Raw genomic sequence first — 12,568 nt, forward strand, 5'->3', positions numbered from 1 at the left:
CGTTCCTCTGGCTCGTCTATGTTGCCGAGCCCGAAGCCCGAGATCGCGTGGGGGATGGGGGCCGAAACGAAGAGGCGACCGGCGGTGGCGCGGGTCAGTCTGTCGGGCAACCGGTCGGTTGGTTGTACCTTGGCACTACCCGCGCTGCGTTCCGTTCGTGCGACCCAAACGATACATCAAGCGACTCACCTTTTCGCGCGCGAAGACAGTAAAGCAACTGTATTTCCGCGCGCCTTCAAGTTTGTTGAGTGTCTATTCGATGTGTCTATTCGATCATTTTTTGGCGAGTGTTCGCAACCTTAATTAATAACCCTGATGATCAAACGTCAGAAATAGCCAATTTAATTTATTTTAGTGTTGTGCTCCATATATATCACGTTGCACACTTTAACAAGACCCAATTTAGTTTCGATTGTCCGACTATGTTCTATTGGTCACGTGACACACACGGTCGACCAATCCGTTTGAAGAACTCCGCTTGAATTCGTTTACACGCGCACGTGAGCGCACGCACACAGCCTTGTTCTCTCGTGTACGCATGTTGACGACGAAAAATCGAAGTTGACTCTCGCGAACGGTGGCGAGAATGCACATGTTGTTTTATAGGTACTGGCATATCCGGGTTAAAGACCGGTATTGTTTTCTGGACAACGATTATCAATATCAGGATCATTTATATTTTTGCAACGCACGACGTCTGTAGCGACGTGACGACAAAGAAAAGCTCTCGATCGGTTTCGAGACTCGCCTCGACTAGTTGTTCTTCAATAGAATCCACGTGGCCCAGGAAGAAGCAGCGAACGAGGTGATGTTGCTGGAGTCGCGAGGCCTCGCCGGTCGGAAGAGAAACGGACTGACACTGACCTCGTTCGGCGGCAGTGGCGGTGGCGGTGGCGGAGGTGGTGGCGGTGGTGCCGGAGGAGCCGGCAGCGAGGAGGACGACGAGGAATCTCGACATCACCTCTACCTGGGCAGAAAGATGCAAAGCGACGGCACCGCCGCCCCTGCGGTGCCACCGGGACTGTCGGGATGTGCTGGCGATGACGGCGACGAGAGCTCGAGCCCGTCGCCGAACAGCAGTCTTCTCAATAATATCAATAATAACTGTAACTCGAATCGACAATGCGCGACCGACTTTAGCATCGCCGCGATTATGGCGCGTGATTCGCGTCAACAGCAGATGCAACAACAACAACAACAACAACAGCAGCAACCACAAGCACAGCAACATGTTCACAGACATCCGCAGCAGCAGGCCGTCGGCGGTGGCAAGTTGCATCAGCATGGTGAGTAAAGAAACTTTCTAAAAAAATCTTAACAATCCAGACAATGCTTGTCTAAAGACGAAACGTCATCCTTGAGTCTCTCTTTCTTTTTTATGCTGTATATTTCTTTTGTATTATTTTATATTATGTTTTCATTTATATAGATATGTATATATTCAATGGAGATGATATCAGTATTCTCTTAAATTTCGTGTATATTTTATTATGTCTTTCGTTTAATTAATTAAACAGCTTGATTGTCTTATTTTGATTTACGAGACGCCTAACAAAATATGAGTCAGTAACTCTTCATGTAAAATGAAACGAGCAATTTGTTCTTTCAGTATCCAACATGTATTAAATATTATCACGCACGTTACAATTTTAGCGTCGTTTGTTCTAAATTCGATCTCATTTGTTTCTCTGACAATGTTGTAGTTTGGTACTATAAATTCACGTCGTTCTCTTGGCTCGCAAGGACAGTAGCGTAATTGACATTTTACGTCAGTTGTATCAACGGTCAATTACCTGCTTATTATGTTGCTTCAACTCTATCTTATTGCTAGAAAGTGCTTTAAAGAGAAATGCAGATCATTAGACAAAGCTTCCCCGAAAATTTGAACATCAAAAATCAAAATCTCAAAATGTGTATTATATGTAATTAATTTTAATATTTATTTTTTTAGCGCAAATTGTTTTACACGTGTTCTAAACATTAATATGCGCAATCATTTTCTCAATTATCTATCAATTCATCGCATTTTGTGACAGTTGTGAAATTTCGTTTCTCTACTTTGGTCACATTGTTTTTCTAAAATACTTCGGTACTCATTAATAGCGATCTGCAATAGCTTCGTTACACTATTATCTTTATTGTTATCGTTTTTCTCGTGAGCGCTTCATTGTCGCGCTCCAGTATGATATTGCGCGAGTCATAATTCTCTTCATGTGCGGCGCACCTCTTGCCGTGGCACATTAACTCGAAGAAAAATCGCTCACCCCTTTCGGTACGGCCATCCATAACGTTTAATGCGGCTATTTCCGACGAAAATGGAGCGGCCAGTCTATCGCGCGCGATTCTTGCGTCCTCCCATCTTCGTGTTCGTCGTCATGGCACATTATTTTTATTGTCCCGTTAAAAACTTGCCAATTATTTTTTGGTCATTAACGATCACCGCGCGTTTTGATACTTTGATATTGTATATAAATATATTGTATATTAAATATATATATATATATATATATTTAATATTCAAACTGTCGCTATATACGTATATCAACACACGCGATCAAAGTTTTTGAACAGATGATTCGTAGACTACTCCTTGAAAAAAAAAAAAAAATGAATTAAACGTGTATCAATGTCGAGAAACAAAATTACAAGTTTCTTCGACGAGGCGTGAATTGCGCGGGAAGTTTCTCAGTCTTGACGTTTTCCTCGCGATTAAATATTAATTCCGGAAGCTGCTCTCGATGACGCACGTCGAAACTTGGACTATAATTATCTGTCCGCCGTCGATTGTCAACTGTGTAAAGCTCCCTATTTCACTCGATGTTATCGCAAAAATTTTAACATGAATAATATCGCGCCGATAGCATCTCTTTGAAATGCCACATCAATAATTAGCGCGAAATCGATGATAAAATAATTATGTAACAATTGTTGCGATACACTGTTTTTCTACGTGTTACGCATACACTCTTTATATTAAAATATACATTTATAAATTCATCAATTTCCATAAACACTATAATATTACATCATTAAGTTATTACCGATAGAAAAAAATTTACGAGAATTTACAATTTGAAACAATTAACCGCAATATAATAAATACAACAGAAATTATCACTTTCAAAAAAAAATTGCTTTACTACTTTATTATGTGCTCGAGGTACATCTGCCGGTATTCGCGTAGGATATTTGCTTATTAAAAAAGATATTCCCGCAATGAAAAAAGGGTTTTGAGGCGCGACGAACTCGCCGTTGCGTTTTAATTCACGCATTTGCCGATGTAAAAATGTCGACGAAGAAAATTACAAGCTGGCACGGCGCTCTAATGAGGCCCTCTAATATAGAAATTGTTCCGAACTGTCATTATCGAGATAAATGGTCGACCAAGTCCTCAGCGCGGTACTGGGAACGAAAGAGAATCGTTTTTGCGGAGAAACGGAATAATGACCCGTCACTTTCGTTTCTTTTAACGACCGAAAAAGGCGTCCAAAGCGAGAATTTGCTTAAGGAAGTCACTCTTCGTAATCTTTGTCGCACACATTTGGATAGTTCTATCTCGTAAATTGAGGATAAATCGATTTAACATAATATACATATTAGAATTATTCAATATACACAGCAATTACTACATAGTAAGCAGATTATTATCATTATTTAAAAAAAATGTACATTATGTGTAATTGTACACTATATTTTGAAAGAATTTAATAGGTATTTAAAATAAATTTTTCTCTCGCTCTCTTTCTTTTGTATAAAACCAGGATTATAAAAACCGAAAGAATATAAAATACATATACTATATGTGCGTACAAGCTTCGAATATGATTTTTAAATTAAAGATAAGAAAAGTTGTTTCATATAACAGTTATAGTGAGATTTTTTTTTCTCAGCAGTTCTGCTTTCTATATGTACCTCCAGCACATGTTACCTTATCGAAATGATCGATTCAGAAATGTGAGCAAAGTATACGTTTCTATTCTAACAATTTGTATTCACACGTATTTGTTGGCTTTTACATCGCGATAGTTGAATGATAATCTCGACACAGTTTTGTCCGTAATTTACTATAGAAATAGACTTCATTGGGTATTGATCAAGAAAACTCAAGCGAGATTTATCACTGCGATAAGGAAACGTTGCATTATTCAGGAGCACATGTCGCGCTTAATTGAAAATGTTATATGTCACGCGCGTATTTTACTTAGAATCACAAATTTCGATTAACCGCGGCCAGCGTCGAGATTTGAGCGGATCCATTAAACGAAACGGCGAGTGAAACAACTCGTGCTTCGAGCTCGATGCTTGACGCTGACTATCATAAATTGTTACCGTCACGCTAATGAATTATTTAACGCTCGTCTCACGCCTGTAAGATCCGAGTCGTGACTAGAAACGCTCAAATTTAGGTTTATCAATACTCAATCTTCAGAGAGTGATCCTATTCACTATGCGTATCAGTCAATAATAGAGAATAATCTAAGAAAAATACATATAATACATATTTATGTTATGTATAAAAACAATACATTCTTAAAGGTGAAGAAACTGATAAAACAAACAGATAAAGCAAACAACATACCGAGGTTATAAACGAAAGAAAATTGTTACTACGACATTTTGAATACTTTATCGTCAAACATGCGTGTTTGAGTATACTAATTACTGTAATATAAATAATTATATAACACTGCTAAAAACAATTACTTTTTAATATTGTCTACTTGCGGCAAAATGTTTAGAGAAAAATGTTTCGTGCTATTCATTACGAAGCATTAGAGATTTGATAATAAATTATCCTATTCGTCTCGTTGGTACGGTAATGGCTACCGGAAGGACATAATTGACACCTTGACGGTGTCTAGTAAAATACACAGCTGTAATTATGGGCCCAGCGCTGAGAGGTGAGGCCCGAAAAACCCGCTCTCAGACGTGTATGCTCTCGGTCCTGCCAGGTGAGGTGTCCCTATCGGAATTCTGGAAACGACCGTGGCTCTCCAAGCTCAGCCAGACGTCCGAACGAGACTCGATGGTGTTCGGTTTCATCATCGCGTATCTTGGACGCCCGCGGCGAATAATCGCCCACGAAGATCCTATGCGGCGCGAAATTTACGGTCGGACTCGCTGCAATTCACCCACGGAAACGGGCCGCCATTCCCAAATAAACTCCGGCAAACGGCGGCATGAATCGGGCACTTTCCGCGCGCGCGCACACACACAGACACACATGTACACGCACGCACGCACGCACGCACTTACATATGCACGTGCGAGTGAGTAAAGTAAATCCGTGATCCCGCGAAATTTGTCATAACGCAAAATCTTGTCGAAAACTTTTCTGTACCGCAATCAATTTTCATTGAACAAAAGTCGAACAAAATGGACTTTGACAAGTAAAGTTTTTAAACGCACAAAAAGTTGTTAAAAACACAAAAGAATCTTAGGCAACAAATACTCTAGTTCAATTGTTAACATATTGTGATTGTAAATTCTGTCCTAAGTTATCGACTACAATTTAACACAAACGTCTCTTTCCTATTGTAAGAGACTATACTCTGGACACATTTCCCGTGTCAAATTCATACTTTAAAACATAGATGAAACCATGTGGGAATAAATTTGTAAAATATATGTTTGCAATTATTCACAATCAATCGAACTCACCAGTCACTGTAAATTTTGTGAGAAACAATGTAACGTGTCATTCCTAGACAAGACTTGTGGAGCATGGCTGTATATTGTCATGCAAATCTACGGTGTTGAACCTTGACGCCACATTTGTTCGTCGACGATTTCCTTCGCACCTTGATTCTCTTCCGTTCGGGCGAGAAATTTAAATAAGATATTAAAACGAGAAAAGAGAAAGAGAGTGTCACGCTGCGTCATCGAACGACGAAATCGACGGCCGTTAGGCGAGATTTATTTTTACTATCGGCCGTCGAGCACACATTTGCGTTAAATTCGACGTGTTACGCTGTTACCAAAGGTAAACCGGTATTCACACCGGACATAACTTGAAAATTAAGCGTGGCGCGCTATCGGACGCGCTTAACATTGTTATCTCAGCATGTTCGAAGTTTGTTTGAGTTTGCTCGAGGTCGACGAGTGCGCGATACAAACCGAGAGGCCGGCGGCAAATAATCACCGAATTCAGATCTGGGACGTCGCCATACTTTTTCCGTTGTTGTTGAGAAACCGCGTACGGATGGTATATTCAGAAGCGAATTTATAGTTGCGAACGTCCTTGGGGCAGTCGCAATGCGGCGGCCATGATAATCGAGTAAATCGTAAGACGCAGATCTGGGAGTTTTTTCGAATAATTATTCGCGAAAACAAAACAATCTGATGAGAACACAAGTACAAATTATTTCTCATATCCGGCTCTAAAAAATAAAAATACAATATTAATTAACGTGTCGAACGCGCTGCTAAAAGTAGAGATGAGAAACTACAAGAATGAGTATTCCGCGAAAGATTTTAATAAAACTGACGTTGTCGAGTTTCTTCGAATCGATTTTGTCGACGATCGCGAATAACGCTCGCGGAACCAGAAAGACCCGATTTGAGTAATCGCAGGTCCTCAAGCCCTCTCTTTCCTCCCGGTCTTTTATTTTTTCACGTGCAGGTGCCTTGCGAATTCTCGATTGAAACTCAGCGGGTTCGCGAACGACGCGAACAAAGCGAGTCCAGGCAGCGCGTTAATTCCCAAACCGTCCCCGAGGACCCCAGGATACGCGGGAATAAACGGTAGCTCGTTTTCGCGAGCCGGTCGCGCGCTGCGACTCGGCAAAATAAAAAAAAAAAGCTTCACGGGGAACATATTGGGTTTCGTCGGAGTGTCAACCGTAATAAATAGCCAATGACTTAGTTAACCGGCAAGCTACTTTGCCGAGCGCGAAGTTACGGCCGGTCGTATTGGTCGGGTTGAGCGGAGAACAGGTGGCAGGGCAAATTGTTGTGAAATAAAAATGTTGTTAAAGAAAGAACAAAGATACATTGATATATATTTTGAGATCTGAAAAATCAACAAAATTAATGCATAAATATTTAAAATTGTTGTTTTAAATATATGTTTTTAATTCTATTTTTCAAATATATTTTTTATTATCATATTTCTGAATTGTAATCAATTTTTTAAAGTTCTCACGCTATTCTTAATTGTATATAGATATTTTGATGAAGCGACAAATAACAAAGAGAGAGTTTACATATTTACTAATTAATTAATTCTTTACCATTTTAGATCTATTTGTTAACCGTAGTTTAAGATGTAAAAAGACAAGATGTTGACTGCTACAAAAAACGCATACCATGTATCTAGTTTCATCTTTATCAGTCTTTTATTCATGTTGTCCCACTTTCGACGCCGTGGTTTACTCACCTTGTCCACGATGTTGGACACTTAAACGATCGTTGACACGGACGAGTATCGGTTTCGATGACACTCACAATCAGAGGCACTCCTTTCGTTCGGGGTGTGGGTAACATTGATTCTATAATTCCGGTTGTTTATATACTTTTATTTCGTGGTGGTCCCAACAATCTGCTTCTCCTTGTTGACGTCAACGCACATTTCATTGTATAAGATTTACACTTATCTCATTGCAAACTGTCATGGATACGTTCGATCTTTGTCCGAGCTATATTTCAATTTAAATGTGAAACGTGAACAGAATAATCTCGCAGTTATATTTTTTTCGCGTACAAAATGCCGTGCAAATGTCGTGGAAATGTCGCGAAACGATTCTCAATCAACAGCTACGCGAGATACTTTTGATATTTCTTAATCTCTGATCACTGTTATATATTGTAGCTTGGCCAAGAATTGAAAATTATTTTGTAAGATGTATGAATATGTGCAAGGCGTGTTAGGTTCTTCGCATAATCATTCTCAAACAACATCCGTGTAAAATAATTATGTAAATAAGTAAAATAACGATACAGACGTTTTCCAAAAATAGATTATCAAGAGTTTCGAAAGCATATATAAAACTATACAGCTCGTATTGTGTTCAGTTTGTTAGAAAAAAAAAGTTTGCAATTGATATTACACTTATTACAGACGTTTACGCAGTGATGGACGAGCGACAACGTTGTTCTCGAGAGGCGAAACGCAACGTAAGAACGCGCTTATTAGAGAGGCGTGGATGGAGCTCGAGATTACATTCGCATTCCTACGTTCCGATAGTTTTGCAAATTGCCGGTAATGACAGACAATCGGTCGATTTTCCAGGCTACGGAAACCGTTTGTGGAAAGCACCGGCGAGCATTGAACGATATGCTTCGTTCGGTCACGATTACATACCGCGGTTTTTATTCGAATAAAACTGATCGGTTTGTGCGCTCGAAAATCATAGAGTACTTTTTTTTTTTTTTATCTTTGATACTGTGCTTGTTGTAATAAAGAGAGTCTATGAATTATTTAAAAGATAAAAGAAATGGGAGTGATATAACGTAATCGGATTTGTGTCATATAGCGATCTTCGTGGCGTGGATAAATAAGGACGAACAAATACAAAAACAAAACAAATAGACAAACAAATAACGCACAATTTTATGAAAATTTGCAAATGGGAGTGCCAACTTCGCACAGTTTTCTGACACACGTGATATATACGCGCGATGCTCGAATTGACTCGACGATTGCGACAAACAATCCGCGGAAAGGAGCGGTTCAATTTTATAATAGCGAGAGGCGGGCAGGAAGAGAAAACGAAGGAATTGTCGAAGTCATCGTCACTTCGTTACTTCTGTCAAGAGCGCGGCGCAGCGTACAAATGACAGTGGTTGAAATACGAGGCGCGAACGACATTTGTTAGCGCCTTCCTGCCATGCTGACGCTCGTTTCGCGCTGATATCGAGAAGATATACGTGCATAAATGCGCGAGAGGAATACAGCGTGTTTCTCAATCGCGTTTCCTTTTGTGTTTTCACGTTGGCGGCTTCGTTCGCCTCGACTGACGGCGTTTTATCTATTGACCATTGTCAATTTCCATATTTAAAGCAAAGAAGTTTCGTAACCGCGGTCGAATATTTCAAGCAGATCGTCAAAGATAAAATACAGATTGTATATAATTTAAAAAAGTCTGAATTCAAAGTCCTTTCTCTCTCTCTCTCTCTCTCTCTCTCTCTCTCTCTCTCTCTTTTATGAAAGTTTTTATAAGATTTGTATTTTTATATACAAAGCACTCTCAAGAATTTTATAATTACTTTATATATACTTTGATGATTAATGTAATGACTGATATAATGGGACTATAGTGGGAATTATTTAAATAATATAATAGGCTGAATGGAAAAGCAATTTTATTTGCTACAATAGATTTTTTTTTTTATAGTAGCTCCATTGTAGTTATTTGCATTGACTCTATTCTTTTCGCAAAATCGTTTAGCGAGCGAAGTGAGATGTCGAATCGCGTCGAATGGCGTAATCAATTTTTTGTGTACCTATATCCTCGGACGCAAAAGAAGAACCATCATCTTTGGCGAACCGGGAAAGAAACGCACCGCGTCACGCTCAGATTAATTTACGTTTCACGAAACAAACAAGGTGCCGGTTTTAATTACCCGTCGACAGATTGATTGATCGATCCGAAGACGTTTCGCCTATCGCGATCAGATGCGGCGCGTCAATACCCGATTTACCTCGTTGCACAGAGCAGAACGCGCCACACTTCCGCAACTGTCCTTGTTCTGCACGCGCGGCGTGGCGCGCGATATGCAACGCCTGGCTAATTTACTTTTCATTAATGACGAATCGATGAGTCGGCGTAATTCTTCCCCAATAATATCTAGCAGATCGTTTTTAATTTATTTTTCGCTATCTTAATTAGATATTTAGACCCGGAGATGAGAAAAAGGTCCCACAGGACTGTTTCGCGTTATTAGAGCGGACGACCCGTTAACGCGGACGCTAAATTAAAACCGTGCGACTCGGAAGGTTGTCATGTTACACGGACTCATAAGATGTTAAACGCGCGTTTCTGTCAACCGCGAGAATATTTCGGATTTTCGGTGACGATCATAATTCATTCGCGAACGTCGCGTTCGCTCGTAAACTTGTTTTAGCGAGAGCAGACGTCGACTTCCGTTGGGAGGTATTTACAATCATTTGTTCTGTTAAACGCTGCATTGGTGATTCCTAATTGCATTAATTTATATTTCTCGGCGATAAAATCGATTCTTAAAATATCTTGTAGAATTTTAATAATAAATTTTTTAATATTTTTTAATATATTTAATATTTTAATTTTTGAATATATCCTGCGACATTTCTGGCTGAATCATTAATTTACAGTCAGCATAATTTACAAAGTCACAGTTTACAAAGCAGCGTGTGTTGACGCTGCTCAAAGTGAAGACATCAATTTGGCGATTCTAATGAATTCGTTCGCGCGAGTTTGCGCGTCGCTCGACTCGCGATTGTCGAGCTGTTCAAACGGGACGGCGTTTGTTCTCTTCGTAGAGAGCGGAGCCTCGTAGATCGTCCGCGTGCACCGGCCGCTTCACGATCCGTTTCAATCTGTCCCGCGAGCGCTTTGATCCGCGTTGGCCCGCTCGCTCGCTCGCAACCGTAACTCATTCTACGTGCCGCAAAGACGGGCGAGACTTGTCAGACGAGAGTCGGCCAGTTTCAGTCGCCGCAGCGCGGCTCGTCATCCGTTTCGTCAGTCGTTTAACACGGCCGTAGATCGTGTCGAATAAAAATACGCGGATGACGGACCACACATCGCGAGAAATTCTCGCTCGCGCACTTGTTTCTCTCTAATTACGCGAGCCGCCAGCTGCAACGATATCTCTCGCTCCGGTGAGAGCAATTTTCTTGCCGATTTGAACATCTACCTTGAGTACTACGTCGTCTCGGTGAATTATTCAGGTATCAGGCAGTTTGTAACTTTTTTTAAAATTGATCTTTGGTTTCTTATCTTAATTTTTTTTTTATATATAAGTATAAAATTCTATCAAAAAAAAAAAAAAAAAGTAAAACTGTCGTGTAGAGAAAATGACTGAGATAGATTGACACGTGGAAATTGACAGCTTCGCGACGTATTGAACCGTCACGTCGCCTACGGTGCGTCACTTTTATATAACGCGCGGTTTACGCCGGTCGCTTATTAGGTACTTGTGTCGGCGATGTCTCGAAAAACCCGCGGGTTCGCGTACATATGTTTGCGATCGACGTGACGCAGCAGGTATACCGTCTGATGGCGGGGCTCTTATCGCGTCAAGACGCGCGACCCTCGCTGGCAACTTAATCACGGATATCCGAGAGGACGCCGATTCTCTCTTTCCCTTCGTTGTCGTTCCTCTCCGTAATTAAGCGAAGAAACATATTCGATTTCCAGACCACGCGATGTTCTCGGGAAGTAATGTGTCGCGATGCACGTCGCGTCGTCGGTGATTATCGTTTCTAAACTACGAGTGACGCGTGCACGCGATATTGTCTGAACTATTCTTGATGTTTCTAATAAATCATTAATTCCGGCATCGCACAATGTTACTAAAAAACAAATTAATTCAATTAATTGATAATATTATGAGTAAATTGATAATATTATTAATATTTCTGATAAGACATTCTAGATTTCTTATTAATTTCTGATAAAAAAATCTGATAAGAAGAGAAACAAAAAGAAAAGATTAGAGAGAGAGAGAGAGAGAGAAAGAATTTTAAAAAATGATCTTTATTTACTTGTACCCTATAATTAAAATGAACAAAAGATTAAAATCGAAACACTATACGATTCTGAAGAATAACCTTACGTAAAAGGAAAAATTCCGCGCGAAAACATCTTCACGTTACCGCAGGTGTAACTATAATTCCGGCTACGCCCATCGCGTTGTATTAATGAAGCGATATTGATCGGCCGTTTCGGGATTTATATACTCGATCTCGCGACCGTTAAATAACTTCTTCGCGGAGTGTTAAACGCCGCGCGCGCGCGCAACTCGGCTCTCGGTGCAGGTGTATAGGCCTCTCTCTCGCCGGGTAATAATCGCCGATAAATCGGCGTATCGGTGCCGACGGTAATTAATTATTGCTTTGTGGTTATCGAGCCCTCTCCACGGTGAAAACGACGAGTTGCGTGCGGATAATCCCCGTCGACGAAGATCCTCCTATATTGAAAGGTTCGCAGCCGCGAGAGAGCTCAGAGCGCAACGTAAATACAGAGCTCGGCGACCACAAGGGACTCTCCGCTGCGTTTTACGGCTAAAAGCCGGCCGACGAATGAAGATTACTGTTATTGCAAGTGGTAATTCGTACCTAATATTCCGCTATACGCTGCGGCCGCCGAGTAGTTTACTATTGCGCAAACAGTCGCGCCCGATATCTCGGATCAAACTCCCCTTAACCTCCGCCAAAGCAGTTCAGTTGTCAAAACGAGCAAAATGAAATTAGAGTAAAGTGTTGGTTATTATTAAAAAATTAGAACTAAATAAAAGATATAAAACTATATAAAATATTTGAAAAATGCATTTAGAATATTATCTATATTTATGTATATTGAAACGTTTTGTTGCGTATTTATTGCTGATTTAAATTGAGATTTTATTTCGCCAATGCAAAAAA

At 40.3% G+C, this 12,568-nt stretch overlaps 1 protein-coding gene across 2 annotated transcripts in view; it reads left to right on the forward strand.

The window, feature by feature from the left end:
- Positions 1 to 111: 111 nt before the first annotated feature.
- Positions 112 to 12,568, forward strand: part of LOC109855125 (T-box transcription factor TBX20-like) — a 40,519-nt gene continuing 28,062 nt past the window's right edge. Inside the window, exon 1 of one of the 2 annotated variants that reach the window (XM_020428985.1) lies at positions 112 to 1,286. In XM_020428985.1, coding sequence (XP_020284574.1) covers positions 809 to 1,286 — 478 coding nt within the window. In that variant the 5' untranslated portion in view covers positions 112 to 808. The remainder of the gene's footprint in view (positions 1,287 to 12,568) is intronic. The other variant, XM_020428986.1, reaches the window with a different exon arrangement.

The sequence above is a fragment of the Pseudomyrmex gracilis genome, unplaced genomic scaffold (assembly GCF_002006095.1).
Source record: "Pseudomyrmex gracilis isolate BER0280 unplaced genomic scaffold, ASM200609v1 scaffold_81, whole genome shotgun sequence".
Lineage (NCBI taxonomy): Eukaryota > Metazoa > Arthropoda > Insecta > Hymenoptera > Formicidae > Pseudomyrmex > Pseudomyrmex gracilis.